Genomic DNA, 19,536 nt, shown 5'->3' with positions numbered 1-19,536 from the left:
TGAAAACTAATGAGACAGGACGTGATGTTTTCTGTTTGGCTTTAGTTTTAGGGAGAAAGTAACACTCAAATGTGGGCCTATTTTGACTTTTATGTTTTTCACTCCTAGAAAAACATTCTTGTTGGACCGTGGGGTGTGTCTGTGTATGTGTCTTTGTATTTGTACTCATACTTGTGATGGGAAGGAATTAAGGCCGAGTCTTGTTCACAGAAAAAAATAAAGGCTTTTATTTTTTTTGTAACATAGAAAACTAAGCCACAATAATTGGCTTATCCAAGCAACAGTCCCTTTCAGTGTCTAATTTATGATGACCTCAAAGGTAGACATCTGTTGGCTAGAAGAAACCAGCTAGTCCCTGCGACATTGGAGCCCTCTTCAGTGTTTCTTGATTTATTTCTAGTTTCCCATCACCCTTTTGCCCTTTCATGAGAAGTCTGTAAGTTAAAATATTCTCCGAAGAGTTGTTGACACTCCTCAAAAGTCTGAAAGTGGTCTGGGAAAAGTAAATCCTAACTGTGAGGCAGACACAGAACAGTCACTTGCTGTGGGTCCCGCAGTTCCTCTCAGTTGCCCCGGGAGATGACACAGTCATCCAAGCAGAGCTCAGGAGTCTCCAACGCACTGGCTGAACAGGACCATCTATGTATTTTCAGAGTCTAAGATACAAAACTCAAAACAAGACACAGGGACAGCAAAGTCTTCCAGCTCACAAACTGGAGAACTTCTGCCAACTTCAGGATAAATGCAGTTTTACCACGAGGCTCTTGCTCTCCAACCCAGCTGTTTTCACACACAGAGATTCAGGTGAAGACAACCAGTTTGCTTGGGGATAAGTGCTCCCGTTACGGCTAAGAACCAGGGCTGGGTTGTGCTCAATGAGTTGAAAGTCTTTCTTTCTCTACCTTGTTCCCACAGATCCTTTAATTCCCAATGCAGAGACATACACGAAACCACAGAGCTAGAAAACCTCCCTTTTGTTGCAGCTGGGACTTCACTTCTTAGGAAGGCAGAGGTGGAGAAGAAAGGAGTGAAGAGGGAGCTTGAACCTGGGCTTGGAGATGAGAGGAACGGTCTCTTTAGGGAAGGCTTAAGCTGGACTTGGATCCTGTACCCCATCAGGGGTGACTCTAGCTCTTGGAAAAGGGAGAAGCACCTTTCTTCCTATTTCATATTCACTCTTCTTAAACCTCAGTTTGCCATAGATGGCCATGGCAATTAAAAGCCCTAGTGCCAAGATAACCCCAATTGTGATTCCAGCAGCTGCACCTGCTGATAGGCTACTACTGTCCAGTTTCGACGAGTCCTCCAGCCTCCACTGCTGGGTGTAGGAGTCCTTAACCCAGGGTCTGGCACCCTCTCCGCTTGTCATTACAATGGAGTTGTTGGCAACCTGACTCATAATAGGTAGCTGAGTGTAAGGTGGGAGCCTGACGGGGGCCAAGGATGATTTTGTAAAGATCCCAGCTTTGACACAATAGGATACTTGGCATCCATCGATGATAGTGGCCAGCTGTTGGCTGAAGCCCCCAGGACACTTTCGCAGAAATGACTCCTCTAAGACTCCAGACGTGATAGTGTTATACAAGGGGTTCCCCATTGTACAGCTGAAGAACCCACCAAAGGGGATTGAAAATTTGGGCCCCACCTCGTGATCCAGAGAAACACATACCTTGAGGTTTTCAAACAGGTTCAGTGGAAAGTAACTGGTCGGGCATGACTGTTCATTTGTCACGGGGTTGATGCTCTTGTCAGTGAAGACTCCCCCAAAGAGAAGTCCTGAGTTTTCAGATTCTTGGCCAGTGGCCGCACACCAATAAGCTCTATATTCAGCCTTGGCTACTCGGAACACATCTTTACACACCATCCTACAGAAGATCTTGAGGGTGCATTTCTGTTTACACTCCTTGTCATGGTAACCTTCTTCATGGGTCTGAGACAGCAGATGGACAGAGGTGTAGCCAGAGGGACAAGAATAATCACCACTGAGTGGATTCTTCTGCTCCAAATTTGAGCAAAGGGAAAGGTTATTGTGCCCTGAGTATTGAGAACACACTTGATAAACCCCTCCAAATGGAGAGATAGCCATTTTACCATCACAGGAGCCATCATCCATATTGGCTTGAAAATCGAAGTTGGGAGAGTCAACATTTGTGCAGCCCGGGTACGTGTTAAAGTTGTAATAGCTTTTCACAGCAGTTTCCACTGTCTTGGACAGCTTCTCCAGCACATGCTGTGGAAAATCAGGCAGCTTGTCAGGCTTGATGAAGAAGTGCAGAGGCAGGCCAACACGGTCTATTGCCACCAGGTGGTTAATGATGCCCTTCTGCCAGGTTTCTAAGGTGATGCCCGGGTAGAACGGAATCCCTCCAATGCTCTGCACCCTGGAGTTGGTTCTGTTAGCAAGGTAGCCTGTGGCCAAGGTATTCTTGTAGGCAAAATCCATCCCGGTGTTGAAGTTCACCATCTTTGCAAAGGTCAGTCCAGCAGATGCAGTCACAGCCACACGGGTTCCCTCACTGTTCTTAAGGAAGGAGGAGCTGATGTGATCCTCCTGAACCAGCACAGCCCCAGCATCCACACTCGTGATTACGTGTGTGCCGTAGTTGAGGACCAAGAGTTCTGCCAGGTAGTTGGCCGTCTTTATCTCGTTTTTCTCTAGACGGTCACAGATTTCCATGAGCTCTTTCTTAAACCCCAAGCTGAGCTCTGCGCTTGGGTTGTTTTTCACTGTGTAGACCAGGTCTCTCACCTGAACTCTTGTAGTTACAGTCCTGTCCTTCACCTGATTGGTCTTCACTCTTTGGAACTCAGTCGAGAACTTGCCGTTGACCTTGAGATTATAATCGAAATTCATGTTGATGGAAAAGGAGGTGATGCTGCGGTAATTCTCCCAGGAATCCAGGATCTCCGAGTTCATATCCACGTTGCTCTCCTTCTGAGGAATAGTGAAGACTTGATCGGGGATGAGGTACATTCCGTCTTCAGTGGTCTTACAGTTGGTGTATGTCAGTTCCATCACCCGTCCCATGTCTATATTCCTCAGGTTATCCCAGCCACCTCCAGGTAGCACTTCCAGAACAGGCAGATGTAAAGCATCCTGGCACTTTCGAAAACCGGCATCAGGGATCTCTTCAAGAGACGTGTCTGTTTCAGCAAACGCCATTGTGGTCCACATGAGGATAGTGACAATGAGGCTGTTCATGGTGCTGAGCATCCCAGCCACCAGAGAGCTTGAAGCAAACAGGAAGATGGGAAAGAAATCAGTTGCTTGAACAGAAAGTTTAGCAATTCTCCCAAAACCATAACTTTCTCTCTGACTCTGCTAACCACAAAACAGGCAAATGAGAGTTGGTTGGAGTATTTAAGACCGCTAGGTCATGCAATAAATTATAGTGTACTACATATGTGAACATAGACTCTTCATAACCCACTGCCATTTTTTCTTTACCCCAGCTGCTTACTGTGCAGCAGTAATGGGTCCTCAGAATAAGCAGATCCCACATTTTGCCTGTTCCCTACCTGAAGAGCCTACAAAAAGCTTTGGCTTTATCTTCACTCTCTTAGCCTTGGTCCAGTCTTGGCTCTCTGCTCTGTTCTCTTGTCGGTCTCCAGTGCCGGATTCTTTGGCTAAACCTGCAGAGGTAGGTAGCAATGTCTGCCCTTCTTGGCATGCTTTTATCTCCAGCAGATGCAGGGTATTTCTACCTCATGGACAAGCCTTAGATTTCTCATTGGCTTACTGAGGGTGGAGGCTGTCCTCTCAGAAAAAAAAAAAAAAAAAAAAAGGAAGCGGAGTAGCATTCCTGCACGTTTTATGATGTCTCATTGCTACAAGCCCCCGTGGCCCGGAGATGATATCATCTGGGGCTGAGATTAAGAATGAAGACAATTCTGTTTGTAGTAGGCTGGGACACCAGACTGTCTTGTCCTAAGCATTCATGTGAGAGCGAGGGACCTTATACAGCTACTATTTCCTTTCATATATAAATAGTCATAAAGAAGACAAAAGCCACTGCATGATCTCAATTTTAATTTATCAGAAAAATATGGTGACCAAGGACACAATCTAAATCTGCACACCAGGGTAGTAAGTTGACTCTTAGCAGGCACCTTCCTGTTTTGCCCTTCCACCAATAATTTCCTTTGGTCTCTCTTGCTGAGTTACATGTACGAGCGCATATTCTTTCAGGCTGTTCATCATAGGTGAGTAAATGCCCGGGGTTAAACACTAAGCTCTGGCCTCAAGCAGAGGGAAACAGTTCTTCCCCAAAAGGTGTGCCTCTGAGATGCTAAAAGGCACTTCCACTTCCTCTAACAAGCTGGAAGTGACATCCGCTGGACCACGTACAAGCTCTTCATGCTGTATCACAAGGAGCCATGATTCATGTGTCATGGTTATCCTGTGCAGGCCTGAAACTGGATCAGATGTTTCCAATCCTTGTATTTCACCATCCGTGTGGAATGGTTGCATGGGCCAGGATCGTCCCACGTTATGTGTTCTGCAGAAACCTAAGAGGCCCATCTGAAACCTGGTACACAAAGAGACCTAGGACATCTGCGGAGTAAACTCCAATCTAGACTATGGAGGAAGTAATAGCGAGACAGTGATATTTTCTCTTCTCCATAGCTGATTCTAACTTGATGTTCTCACTTCCTAGTCTACTCCTTTCCCTCAGAGGGAGTTCTCCCACCATGAATGTCTGTCTACTAAAAAAAAGAACCCGGTGGGTTTGATATCTCTTTTATTATGAGGGTTAGAAAGAGAAAGCCAATGGGAAGTGCTTCTGTGTGGTCATAGCAAAAACTAGGTCAACCTCCAAAAGATGACAGATGTCACCGTTAGTGAATAAACTTGGGAGAGTTGGGTGGCAGTTGTCAAGAAAGGTAATGGTGAGGAACCCCTAGTTTAATTTCAAGGTAAAGTAGGAAAGTTAGAAAGCACAAGGTGAAGAACCTAGTCTGTCCTGGATGGAAAGCTCTCCTTCCTCCTAAGAGTGTAACCAGAGCTATGGCCTAAGATAGAGGGCCTCAGAGGATTGATAGTATGTCCCCAACAACAGACATCTTAAAGAGAAAGGAACAGAAAGAAAGGTTGCACTCGACAATAGAGAAGATGCAGAGCCCCTCTTTGCTCAGCCCTCTACTGAATTAACAGCAAGACACCATCTTTAAAAGACCTCTGCCGAGTCATGGCGTGACAGCCTCAGACTAGATGTAAACCCATACTCTTGGGAAACACAGAATAAGTTTTACCAGAGTTATAAGCCAAAATGTAGCCAGTGAAATTACTCTAGACCATGGGAAGGAATTTTTCCATCAGAACTGCACAGTACTCAGTGAAGTGGAAGCCTGCAGTGTGACATATTCACCCTCTAAGCATCAGGATGCCGGACAACAGGCAGCTGCCTAGGGCCAGGGTCAGCACTTTCAAGATGACTGTGAAGATAAGACCAGAATCTGTAATCTGGCCTTGCACAGGACCAGAGGAAACGGAAGAACAGTATTCGGAACCTGACCCCTGAAAAATAACCTAGAGGTGTGACCAACATTGAGGTGTGACTTATGTCTATGAAGGCCTTCAGACTGATGGAGTCAATGCCTGTGGTGTGACCAGAGTTGGGGCCAGCATCCGCAAGGAGACTTATGAATAGCATCCACAAACTGTCCAAAGGGATGACCATCATCTGTGAGATGATCCATGAAAGACTGTTCAACGATGGGGCTAACATCTGTGATCTAACCCTGCAAAGGTCTGCTCAGGGAGGTGATCTGAAACTCCGGAAAAGAATGCTGAAAGTCAAGGCTAGGACACTGGGTTTTATATAACTTGAGTATTGCTCAACGGTTGCTACATCCAAGTAGACACCAATTTGTACTGAACTCTTGTTATCTGGTGGTTTTCATGTTTTAATTGATACATAGTAACTGCATTTTTATGAGATACAATATGATAATTTGATGCATACACATAATTTGTAATGATTAAAATAGGGTATTAATATTTCATCCTTTCAAAATATATTATTGTTTTGTGTAGGGGGATTTCAATAAAAGGGAACAAGAGGTTACAGCTACACACATGCTATACGGAACTAGAACTTCCTTCTATGTGACTTATTATATGACCTCCTTTATCTTTCTCTCTTCCTTCCCTATTTTCTAATAACCTCTAATAAAGAAATAGTAGCCTCTACTTGGGTTCTCTGCAAAGGCAGCAGGTCCTGTTAACCCCTGAGCTATCTATCCAGTCCTCAATTTTCTTAACAAAGAAATTTGTGTATGTTTTATAGAATTGAAACTCAAGTTTTTAAAAAGCTGTGTACAATGCCTGACACATCATGATCGTCAAATAAGTGTTTGTTCCCTTCTGTTAGTTTCACATCTCTAAATTACCTACCAGGTAAGCTTAGATTTATTTATTTATTAAAAAGATACTAATTAAGTACATAGTTTGGGGAAGGATGTGCCCAGTGCTTTGAAGGAAGAGTAAAGAAGAGCTTAGGCATGGATTCTAACAGCTTAGGAAAAGGCGATCAGGAAAAAAGATAGTGTCAGATGGAGAGAGATAGTTCCTTTAGTATTTTATATAAAAACATATTTCTATAGTGATTGCCAGGTCTGTATGACTCTAGGATCAAGGAAGGCTTGACAAAGGAATAAATCATCTCCTCCCATAGACATTACCAATAATTTAGCTAGTCATAGAAATGATGAGGTGAGGACACAGTAAAACAATGTGATTCAGAGCTGATTGTAACTCGCCTTGGTTTATATACACAATCATTAAAGAGACATGACTTCATTTACCATTTACTCGAGAATCATCTTGGAAAATACAGTTAAAAATTATTTTAGTGGCATATTGCATTCTCCAGCCAACTCTCTGATGTGGATATCTTATCTTGGATCGTGTTCTGGAATGAGGACAACACTGGGGAGGTAACACTTCTTAAAGAATGCATGGAAATTGAGTCCAGGCTATCAGAACACTATGAAAGACTGATATCAAGGTTCAAAGAAAAAAGCATACAGGACACAAAGTAGCAGTCATTGAGGGTCAAGAGATAAAACTGATCTGGTAAATAGATACGAAATCAGAATGTCTCGGGGAAGTTTTTCTTTTCCAGATGGTCATACCTCGTCAAGAGGAGATTTCAGGCCTGACCTCATGCCATTCTATTTACAGGTGTGTCCAAACTTATGATATTGTAACATGGCACCATCTACAAAATTTGTGATTGAGAACACAATTGATTTCTTTTATCTAAAAAAAATATCAGAAGTGTTTAAGTAAATTTGCAATTTTGCATTGGGTCACATTTATTACTATCTTTGGCTGCAGATGACTCCTGGACTGAGTTGAAAACCCAAACGTAGGGTCTCTCATACGTTCTTTTTTTTTTTTTTTTAATGTGTTGTTTGTTTGAGTTGTTTTATTTTTTAATTAGAACTTAATTTACTTTAAGTGACCATAAATAATGAAATCTTTTTTTTTAATTTTTTTTAATTTATTTATTTTTTTTATCAGTTACATTTTATTAACTCTGTATCCCAGCCATGTCCCGATCCCTCATTCCCTCCCAGTCCCTCCCTCCCTCCCTCATCTCCATCGTGCCTCTTTCCAAGTCCACTGATAGGGGGGACCTCCTCCCCATTCATCTGATCCTGTTTTATCAGGTATCTTCAGGACTGGCTGCAAAGCCCTCCTCTGTGGCCTAACAGGACTGCTCCTCCCTTCGGGGGTGGGGAGACCAAAGAGCCAGTCATTGAGTTCCTGTTAGAAATAGTCCCTGTTCCCCTCACTTTGGGAAACCAATTGGTTACTGAGCTACCACAGGCTATATCTGAGTGGAGGTTCTAGGTTATATCCATACATGGTCCTTGGTTGAATGTCAGTCTCAGAAAAGACCCTGTGCCCAGATATATTTGGTCCTTGTGGAGCTCCTATCCTTTCCCCATCAGACTAACTCCCCTTCTTTCTTATGATTCCCTGTACTCTGCCAAAGGTTTGGTCATGAGTCTTTGCTTTGAAAGGTGGCTGGAGAGACAGCCGTAGGTGCTGGGAACCGAACTCTTATATTTATGGTTGTGAGCCTAGCCTTTAACGGCTGAGCCATCTCTCCAGCCCCTCTCATACGTTCTGTCCCTGCTTTTTTCCTCATCGTGACTTTATAGATATAAAAGCCGGGGATCTTGGTGCCTTGAATCTGGCCTCCTTGGACTTTATGACAACACACCATTATCCTCAACTTTTCCTAAACATAGTTTATAGGTACCCCACTACTCTGCTCCCTCTGCATCATCATTGTTGAAATCATGTCAGTGGGGGGTCTTGGGTTCCTAATCCAAAAATATATCTAATTGGTTCCACCCATTGAACAAACAGTAATCCAAGACAAGGGGACAGACAGTATAAACCAAGAGGTAAGAGAATTGATAAGAACCGTCCTTTACTGTAATAAAGACATCAATGAACGGCATGTCCCTATGACTAGGCTTTGGCTCATGTTCTTTTTTTTATTTTTTTAATATTAGTTACAGTTTGTTAACTTTGTATCCCTGTTGTATCCCACTCCCTCTCTCCCTCCCAATCCCACCATTCCACCCTCATCTCCTCCCTGCCCCTTTCCAAGTCCACTGGAAGGGGAGAACCTCCTCCCCTTCCATCTGATACTGGTTTATCAGGTGTCTTCAGGACTGGCTGCAAAGTCATCCTCTGTGGCCTAGCAGGGCTGCTCCTCCCTGAGGGGGAGAGGGGTATCAAAGAGCTCGCCATTGAGTTCATGTCAGAAACAGTCCCTGTTCTCCTTATTAGAGTACCCACTTGGATACTGAACTACCGATGTCTACATCTGAGCAGAGGCTCTAGGTTGCATCCATACATGGTCCTTGACACCCATACATGACACCCACCAGAATGGCTAAGATCAAAAACTTAAGTGACAACACATGCTGGAGAGGTTGTGGAGAAAGGGGAACCCTCCTCCATTGCTGGTGGGAATGCAAACTTGTATAACCACTTTGGAAATCAATCTGGCTCTTTCTCAGACAATTAGGAATAGCGCTTCCTCAAGACCCAGCTATACCACTCCTAGGCATATACCCCAAATTTGCTCAAGTACACAACAAGGACATTTGCTCAACCATGTTTGTAGCATTTTTATTCCTAATAGCCAGAACCTGGAAACAACCCAGATGTCCCTCAGCTGAGGAATGGATACAGAAATTGTGCTACTTTTACACAATGGAATACTACTCAGCAATCAAAAACGAGGAAATAATGACATTTGCAGGCAAATGGTGGGACCTAGAAATGATCATCCTGAGTGAGGTATCCCAGAAGCAGAAAGACATACATGGTATATCTCACTTATATATACCTATAAGATAGGATAAATATACTGAAATCTATCCACCTAAAGAAGATAAACAAGAAAGAGGACCCAGGGTACAATGATCAGTCCTCACTTAGAAAGACAAATGGGATGAACATTGGATGTAAGAGCAAACAAGTAACAGGACAGGAGCCTACCACAGAGGGCCTCTGAAAGACTCTACCTAGCAGTGTATCAAAACAGATGTTAAGACTCATAACCAAACCTTCGGCAGGGTGCAGGGAATCAAAAAAAGGGGGGGGGGAAGTTAATATGACCTGAAGAACAGGAGCTCCACAAGGACCAAATACATCTGGGCACAGGGGTCTTTTATGAGACTGGCTCATGTTCTTAATATATGGTATTTTGAACTTAGCACTTGGTAGCCTATGGTAGAGGAATATCATCACAAACCTATTTATTTTACCTTTCAAGTGACCAAATTTAAAATCTAACACCAGATCATAGTAAGAAAATAAAGTAAAGAAAATAAATATCCATTGAGCACAATTGCCTGGCAGACATGTTCATTGGGCAGCATGGGGGAGGGAGCCTTTTTATTGTTTAAGATCTGATTTTTATTTTTTCCATTAATTTGTTTATTCACTTTACATCTTGGCCACAGCCCCCACTTCCTCCTCTCCTCCCAGTCCTACCCTCACACCCCTTCTCCCCACATCCACCATGGGTACCAACCCGCCATGGCACACTAAGTCCCATTAGAGCCAAGTGCATCCTCTCCCACTGAGGGAAGACAAGGCAGGTGAGGGACTGTTGCTTGAAACAGTTTTTTTTTTAACTCACTATCAATTTTCTGAGCCACATTATTATTTTACTACTTACATGTACCAAAAGGCTTAAGGTTTTTTTTTTTGTAGTTACTCTTACAAAATAATTGTTTATTTCTCTTGTTTGATGTAAGTGAATCAATTAGAACGAGAATAAAAGCAAATGCGCTTCTTTTAGGGGCTACAAGGCACAGAGCATGATGTGCATCTCAATGGAGTTTTACCGGAGTCTCTCCATGCCCAGCTTTATCACACAATTTATGTATCACCAAAAAAAAAAAAAATACAAAAAAATACAAAATAAAAGCAAGCATATTTGAATAAAATGTCAGTATATTTCAGAAAACATTTTTTGAATATTTTTTCTTTTTTAATTTTTTTATTAATTACACTAATAGACTAGGATCAGAAGGAAGGAAAAGAAGACCTCCCCTATCAGTGGACTTGGGAAGGGGCATGCATGGAAAAGGAGGGATTGGGAGGGAAGGAAGGAGGGAGCTACAGGGGGGATACAAAGTGAACAAAGTTTTTTTTTTAACCTAAGTAACTATATAGCACAGACAGGACACCTGCTTCTTCCTCTCCTTGAGTTTCTTCAGTGCTTCTTTGATCTCCTTGTTCCTCAGGCTGTAGATGATAGGGTTCAACATGGGGATCACTGCCCCATAGAACACGGACACCACCTTATCTTTGTCCTGTGAGTAGCCAGCCTTGGAGTGGAGGTATGAGAAGAGACCAGAGCCATAGAAGAGAACCACCGTAGTCAGATGAGAGGCACAGGTGTTGAAAGCCTTCATCTGCCCATGGGTTGAATGAATCTTCATGACGGCAGCGATGATGTAGCCATAGGAGACGAAGACAACCAGGGCTGATGCCCCACCAACTCCACACACAACCAGGAAGTTCACTACCTGGCTGATAAAAGTACTAGAGCAAGACAAAGACGTTAGGGGTGGCAAGTCACAGAAAAAATGGTTAATAACCGGAGACCCACAGAAACGAAGCTGGAATATGGAGCTGGTTTCCACCAAACCAGTGAGGAACCCTCCTGCATATGCTGTGATGACCATCCCCACACAGATGGTGGGCGACATGAGGGATGGATAGAGTAGAGGGCTGGAGATTGCAGCATATCTGTCATATGCCATGGCAGCCAGGAGACAGCACTCACTACTTCCCATGCCGATAAAGAAGAAAAGCTGGGTAGCACAGCCTACGAAGGAGATGGACTTCCGCTCCCTAAAGAAATCGTAGAGCATCTTGGGAGCTATGGAGGAGGTGTATGAGACATCAACAAAGGACAGGTTACTAAGGAAGAAGTACATGGGGGTGTGGAGATGTGAGAACATTCTGATCAGGACAATGAGGCCCAGGTTTCCAGCCAGGGTCACCAGGTAGGTCCCCAGAAACAACGCAAAGAGGACAGCCTGCAGCTGGGGACACTCTAAAAATCCCAAAAGAATGAAATCAGTCACCATGGTAATGTTTCTTTTCACATCCATGAATCAGCTACAGCATCTTCAAAGACCCGAAGGTAGATTTCTGGGGGCAACAAAAATCCAAGTAAAGAAACTTTTCTGCTTTGTCAAAGAATAACAGACTCCTACAACCAGAAGACATCCCCCAAAATAATCATCCTACATCAGATGCAGAATTCCCTTCACAATGTGTGGAGCTCATTATCATCTTTACCTGATGAACCTATTAATGTAAAAGTATATCGAGATAATAGTCTGCATTATCTGGATCATCACCTCGTTGTCACTATCACCGTGAGTTATTTATTAGTACTACTTAAGCTAACAATCTCTCTCTTAAAGTTGCCCCAAATGTTGCACTACACTATTAAATCACATAGATTTAGACATGTGTTATTTTCTTTTCAAAGATAAAACTTATATCATAACTTGAAAAGCTTGCAGAGATAATTGTGTGTTTCTTAGTTTTGCTTTTTTTTAAATTGAAAATTCATGCACTATATCATGGTTCTCCTCCATCTCCTTGAAGATCTTCCCCACCTCCCCATCCACCCAACTACACACCTTTTTGCTCTCTTTCTTTAGAAAAAAAAAAACTGAACAAAAAAAGATAAATAATTAAAAAAACAATGAAAACGCACAAGAAACACACACAAAGACAAAATGTACAAAAAAAAATCAAGATTTTTTTCTAATGCTCAAAGCAATATGAGACAAAAAAAAAATCTGCAAAACCCCACTGAGTTCTTTTTGTGTTGGCCATCTACTGCTGGACATGGGGCCTCCCCTGGAGTCTGGCTTCTACACCCAGTGAGACTCCAGAAGAGAAAACTAATTTTTCCATTGCAATTGTGTCATTATACTTATGATTATACTCATATACTTATACTTATCATTATACTTAATCTCTCTCTCTCCCTCCCTCCCTCTCCCTCCCTCTCCCTATGTGTGTGCATTTTCCTCCCTCTTTCTTGTCCCCCTTCCCTTTATCTCATTAGCATTAGGCATATAGAGATAAAATTTGGAAAAATACTAAGTAAACCGGAGAGTAAAAAAAAAAAAAAAAAATGGTCAGCCATATGAAATTTGAACACTTGTCCTGCACAAAGATAATGTCACACTGTGTGCTTGCTAGAGCTAAATACCGGTGGTGTGGATATTAATAATACATTATTAAGCTTAGAACACTCAGCATACTATAGGCAGAAAAACAGGTGATCATTAGCACAGAATGACAAGAGCTGTTGGAGAAACATTCACATGCTTCCTTGGAGCCTGCAGATAGTAGGTGGTGTTTTTGGGAAAAAGAAAGTCTCTGAGGAGAATTGCAAGGATGAGTAAAGGAGTAGTGGTGTGGGAAGACACCGTGTGAGAGGCTTGGGGGATTGGCTCTGGGACCTTAATGTTAAAGACGAGGAGAACAATTTCAGAAGTAAAGGGAAGCAAGTTTAGCACTTAGGGGTATAAGATGATCAGAGCACAAGGAAAGGGTACAGGCAAGTTCTGAAAGCCAGAGGTGGGGAGACAAATTGTAAAAGATCATTAAAAGCTTAGGGTGGAAAAGATACATGTGTGTTTCAAACATACAAAGCCACAAAGGTGTAAGTGTGCACGCACGTAAGCTCTATACTATCACATATACATGCATGTTGATATTGAATTTCAACCTTCTCTCCACTTTCAGACTTCTGATCCATTTATGTGGCTTGATCCATTTACATGGCTCCATCTTTAGACAGAAGCGATCACCTTAGGATGTTGCACAGATTCAGCTCGTTTCTTGCTTTCTCTGTCCTTCATTCAAACAGAAGCATAATGAAAACAGCTGTTTTTAGGAATATTTTCCTTTTGGTTAACTAAGTACCCCAAGCACTTAAATCTACACTTAGCATACGGCGGGTGTTTACTGAGTATCTTAGTGGATAAATATCATGTTAAGGAGTTTGACCTTTTCCCTGTGGGCAAGAGAGAAAACATGAATGTTGTTTTATCTTTGTTTTTTTTTTTTTTTTTTTTTTTTTTTTTCCTAAACATTCTGTTTCCTTACTGTAAGCAGGTAACTAGCTAGAAAACGCACAGCTAAAAACGCTGGTGACCTCAGCAGGGTACCTCAGAGTGAAAGAGACTCACAGAAGTCGTAAGGAAGATGACAGCCAATCAAAGGGAACTGAGAAAGGAAACCCAAAACTTGCTTGAAAATCTAGAAAGAAAATTAAGAACAGTTTGGCTCGAGACAGGCAGATTTACAAACTAATGCTCCTTTAAGCTTCTCCCTGTAGGGAAAAGAAACCACACCAGGCTAAAGCCGGTGGCAAGGCCTGCCCATCTTTATTGTGGCACATTTGCTATGGTCATCAAAGGTCTATTTTATCTAGACGTGTATGATTCTCTCCTATTTCATCCCCAGACCATGTTTCTAAGCTTACTTCTAAAAAATATGGTGAAAGCTAACCACTAATTAATCTATACAGTTCCTATGTAGGCAGCTTGGTTGTTGTGACCTAAGCTATTTGCAGGAATAGGTGAGTTCCACGACATTCCCTTACAGTATTACTTTCTATCTTTTTCAGGGCACAACCATCACCATCACTTGTTTATTTTACAGTGGTTTTGAGCTTATTTAGCATCTCTACACCCATACCCTATTTGGGGTTACTCACTCGGGGCTTGGAAGTCAAGCAGAGCAGAGCTAGCCTCTAGTCTTTGCGTCTCAATTCATGAGTTTTGACTCACTGGGCAAGCCAGCGCAGGGGCTGGGATCTGAGCTTGGAGCCTATCGTATACTAGGTAGGTTTTTTATTAGTGAGCTTTGTCCTCAACCCCTGACGTATCACAAACAAATCTTTTCCTGTGGTTTCTTTTAACTTTAAAATAAAGATAGCAATAGGACTGACTAGTCCAAGCATATATACCAAGACTGGAGAGAAGAAGAAATAACTTCATTATTTTAACTAATGATCAACCCTACCAGGATTCTGACCAAGAACATTCAGTCTCTACTGCATCTACAGGCTGAACACTGTGTGTGGTGTTGTGTGTGTGTGTGTGTGTGTGGGTGTGGGTGTGTGTTCTCTTGCAGCACAGGGATGGTTACACTGGCACTTTCTCTCATGTCATCATCAGTCTTTATAGCATATTGGTTATTTCACAACACTTAACATGCTTTTAACATGGATATAGTTGGTTAGTACTGGAGGTGAAAGCAGAGACTGTATCTCATGCTTTGGGACTAGCCCTTCACCCTCTAACTTATTCTAAAGCCTGGCGTCTCAATGAGAGACACAAAGACCTTTGATTTTGGAGGCACTCCCATGCTTACATACTCCTGAGTCTGTAGCAACATAAAAGTACTGCCCTGAATGCTGATTCTCGTATTATTATTTCACCTACCTTTCATTGTGTGACCTTTGCCAAGTATATTTCCTCCTGTGAATCCTAACCTTCTCCTCTTTTGAAGATGCAACAAAGGGATTAACTTAGATCACTATTGGCTCAGTTCTCATTTCAAATTGTAAATGGCAGAAACCTTTCAAAGAAACAGTACATTCTCTAAACTAAAATTCAACTCAGAGCAGTGAGATCAAAGTTCCAAGCATCTTTCCTGCTCCACCTTTCCCTCCTAGCTGCTTGTTTTGTGATCCGAGGATTCACAGGTAACCAGTGCAAGGAAAGGGGAAAAGCAGTCTCTCACCTGGAACACCTTCAACTCTGTGTTTCAGTTAAGTCAAAGAGAGAACAAGGCCCCTTCCTGCCAGAAGCTGGAAGACAGGTCATAATGGAGAAGATAAGCAAGAGTCAGACTTAGCCATGTTAAATTGACGGCCAAGAGAAGGAATTGGAGTGGAGGCTTTATAGAAAATCGGGCTTTCACCAGATGCTGATGAGTCTCTCTAGGTGGTGATATGTCCCTAAGAGCCTTAATGGGCAGCACAGCTGGCCACCTGGGCTCAGGAGTAAAAAGGATGCCAGCCTTGTCTGAATAAAATTGGTTCCAGCAACCCTCTCTGCTTTCTTTATACTCCCAGTCCCTCATCTGGCTCCAATGAGAGCTCCCTGGAGTCAGTGAACACAGTTCTAGCTTAGCTCTAAAATGGACAATGGCTCTCTATAGTAAAAATTACCTTTGCAGAACAGTGGGTGTTTTCCGTGATGTGCTAGAATGATACAAGTTTAAGGTGCAAGTAAATTAGTGCAAACCAGAAACAAGAATGGGGAGAGAGACGGAGAGAAGAAAGGATGGGGAAAAGAAGATAAGAAGAAGAGGGAGAGAGAAAGAGATTGATTTTTAGGAAAAGAATAGCATAGTCCTAACGTGGAATGGGCATCCCAGAAAGGATTTGTTATCACTAAATGACAGACATAATGACAATGAAGGGGTTAGCACTCAAGAGTCTGAGTTACTTGATTCTTTGGTTTCTTTCTTTCTTTCTTTCTTTCTTTCTTTCTTAGTCCTAGGGTTCTGGTTCACTACGATAAAGAAGAGAGGACACAGAGGGTTGCTAATAATTTTCATTGCATGGAGAGTGAACAGTGTACCTCACACAGCTTACTTCATAATATCCTCAAAGAACCCCCAAGGGGAAGACACCTGCAGTGTATTCTCACACCAGGAAATGGAATTTTGGAGAAGTAGCTTGCCTGAGGTCACACGAACATCTCTTGGCAAAGCAGAGACTTGAATAAAATCCTTCCAATATCAAAGGGCCACAGTTGGTCCTCTGCACGCCACTGCCCCATTAAAAAGATTGATGGCAACAGAAAGAAGGAAAAAAAAAGCTTCCAACAAAATCCACAAGTAGGGTTTTTAAAAGGAAAAAAGTAGCTTTTGGGGGTTTGACCAGAGCGGGATTTCTCCTGTGCATGTGTTTTGTTTATGAAATCTAGTTTGAAGAGATTTGAGTGTGTTTGTGTGCTGTGGGGAGGAGCACACTGGGATAGACTTGGGCACTGTGTGAACCCTCAGGACACGGCTGCTTCCTTCACGGATGTGTGCCTCATCCTCTTTCTGTTGCTTGTTCTTCCATGTCCCTGAAGATGACAAAATCTTGTCACAGCCTTGCTTCTCCTCCTACAGCCCCACCGGCCTCCCCTCCCTTGGGCCTGTGTCTCAAACTATAAAGCCAAACAAATTACATCCTCTCCCCAAATTCCCAACTCTTGGCCTTCTGCCTACATTTTTGGGGACTCTCTCAAGCTTGACATTAAAGAATGGATCACCATGGTTAAAGTGATAGTTCCCATATAATTAAACCTCTTCCAGGAAAAAGAAAACCACTACAAAACCAAAGCAAATTTCTGGTTTCTTGTTTCTTATTGCAGAATGAAATATGCATGGGTGGGGTGGTAGAATTCTAGTATTTACAACTCCTGTCTCCCTTCCCCTTCAGAAAAATATATTCTCTCTCTCTCTGATACTCTCTCTTTCTCTCTCTCTCCCTCCCTCTCTCTATTTCTTTTTATTTCTTCTCATGTTACCCCCAGACAGTTGTTTGAGGAGTTCAGAAAATTTAAATTTGTTGTTCAGAACCTGCCATGATTTTCTAACAGGTCTTTTGCCCCCTACTCTCTCTCCATTCATTCCTGTTCTTTACTGAAGAATATTCATTTGTTGCTTGTGAGTGGCCCATCGGCATCCTCAGAGCCGTCAGTACTTAGTGATGCTTTAGGAAATCAAAGAGGAAAATGTGAACAGGTGTGGCCAGAAGGCGGGAAGGTGTGGTCTTCCCAGCTCGTGTTTCGAGAGAGGAGCTACAGCAGTCTCAAACAGGGGTACAGCAGGGGTCCAGAGGATATTTAAGTAAAGAGACTGACAGGTGAGTTTAGCAAAAAGAGAAGAAAGTGGAGGGACGAGAGAGATGCCTTGGCAGTTAAGAATGCTTATTGCTCTTCCAGAAGATGGGAGTTCGATTCCCAGCACCCACTTCAGAAAGCTCACAACTACCCATAATTCCATCTCCAAGGGAGTTGATGCCCTCTTCTGGCCTCTTCAGGCATCTATACACACATGACAAACACACATAAGACATACATAAATAAAAAAATTTTATGAAAAAGAAAATGGAAAAACAAGGGCAGTTGGTAATATGTACGGATTGTCAAAACCAGAGCAAGCTTGTAGAAAAAGGCAGGAACCACAGAAAGGCTCTTAAGCAACAGTCAGCCCACACTGCTCACTAGGTCATACTTCATCACTGGCAGAGCCAGAACTTCCTGTGACTCTGGATATGGAAGAAGATGGTGGCCTGAGAACAGATACCAGCAAGAACAGAACACAGAATCAGACAAGGACCTAGAACTGTCGTGAAATGTTTGCTGTTCCACTTTCCTCAGAACCTTGCCTGTCTCAGCCTGTTGACAATAACATAAATTACATCTATATATATTTTTTCTGGATCCAGAGGAAAAGGGAGAAAAGCCCCTGAAATCATTGCAGTGTTGTAAACAATTGTGGGGAAAACAAGCAAAGAGTTGTGAGCCACATCTGCCAGACATCTGTGGCACCTCACAACATGCCTATTAACTGTCTTTTGCTTTGATTCTGCTCAGTATGGAGGGAGGTAAAGAGCCTCTTCTGGAAAGCCACAATGCAATGGGACTCCTCCATGGACATCCCACCCTCAACTTTGTGTGTGTGTGTGTGTGTGTGTGTGTGTGTGTGTGTGTGTGTGTGTGTAGAATAATGAATTGAGTATGTGTGCATGTGTGTAGACACCAGAGGTTGAGGTTGAAGTTGAGGTTGAAGAGTTTTCCGCTATTTCCCTCCACCTTATCTTTTGAGACAGGGTCACTCACTCAACCCAAAGCTCACTGGATAGACTGTTTAGCCAGTGAGCCCTGGCAATGTTCCTGTCTCTCCTGTGACTGTATCTACCTTTTATGTGGGTGCTGGGGAATCTGAACTCAGGTCTTCCTACTTCTGCAATGGGCACTTTAACAACTGAGCCATCCTCTAGCCTACTGTGCTTTTTGAAAGAAGTCTTTTGGTGACTGGGGATGCAGCAAACATGTGGCTATTGGAAATCGAGCATCCAGTACACACTTGACATCACAGTGCTGGGTCGTCCCTTAAATAGAGCTGAACACAGTGTACCTCTAGAAAAGTACAGCTGCCCTCGACTTGCTTGATCTCAACAGCTAACATTTTACTGGAGGAGTTCAGTTTTAAGAAGAGACAGCTATGACTGGAGGAAGGCATAAAGGATGTTCCTGGGGAGGTCTGCCCAGCTGGAGCCCAGATGGTGGGAAATGACTTGTATATAGAAAGTCATGAAGATCCAGGCAGAAGCCTCATATTCAGGAGTTCTGTTCTCTCATTCTCCATGTAATTCCGTTGAGACCAGGGATCTCACTGGCCTGGAGCTAAGCAGATAGATAGCAGGACCTAGCTAGCTCTCCTCCTGCCTCTGCCCTCTACAGCACTGTGCAGGCATGTTACCTCACTCAGCTTTTATTTGCATGCGTGCTTGGATCAGAACTCAGGTCTTCATGCTTGAAAAGCAAGTGCTTAAGTCACCAGCCCCAAATGATTAACCATGAATTTCCTCCTACTGGATGGGACAGAGAGGCAGAAACAGTAGCAACCAACAAAAATGGGTTTCTTTCTGTGTGCTGTCTACATCTTTTATTGTAACCTGAGGGCATCATTTGTCTCAAACTGATCATCCCCTTGTTTGGGGATGAGCTTAGAAGTGATCACATGACTAAGTTGGCCAAGAGTGAATCCTTGTCCTCTCTTCAAGACCAAATTGCAAAGTCTGCCATGCAGGAAGTATTTCTAAGCTGACGTTTACTCTCTGAAACTTTCATTTTATTGTACACATTTTAACCATGCACGGTTAAATGTCCTCTATGACGGATGACACTGCCAGTTAGGATGGAAACCAGAAGCACAAACCC

At 42.9% G+C, this 19,536-nt stretch overlaps 2 protein-coding genes across 2 annotated transcripts; both read right to left on the bottom strand.

Annotated features, from left to right (window-relative positions):
- Nucleotides 1-501: 501 nt before the first annotated feature.
- Nucleotides 502-3,549, bottom strand: LOC110563982 (macrophage-expressed gene 1 protein-like). The gene has a single exon (XM_021661239.2). The coding sequence runs from the start codon at nucleotides 3,212-3,214 to the stop codon at nucleotides 1,088-1,090; it is 2,127 nt and encodes a 708-aa protein (XP_021516914.2). The 5' UTR covers nucleotides 3,215-3,549; the 3' UTR covers nucleotides 502-1,087.
- Nucleotides 3,550-10,701: 7,152 nt separating this feature from the next.
- On the bottom strand, nucleotides 10,702-11,664 carry LOC110563979 (olfactory receptor 5A1-like). Its single transcript, XM_021661236.1, has one exon. It carries the CDS (start codon nucleotides 11,662-11,664, stop codon nucleotides 10,702-10,704), a length of 963 nt encoding a protein of 320 aa, XP_021516911.1.
- Nucleotides 11,665-19,536: the final 7,872 nt, after the last annotated feature.

Source organism: Meriones unguiculatus, chromosome 1 (genome assembly GCF_030254825.1).
Source record: "Meriones unguiculatus strain TT.TT164.6M chromosome 1, Bangor_MerUng_6.1, whole genome shotgun sequence".
Taxonomy (NCBI): Eukaryota; Metazoa; Chordata; class Mammalia; order Rodentia; family Muridae; genus Meriones; species Meriones unguiculatus.
This window is presented reverse-complemented; position numbering and strand designations above follow the sequence as displayed.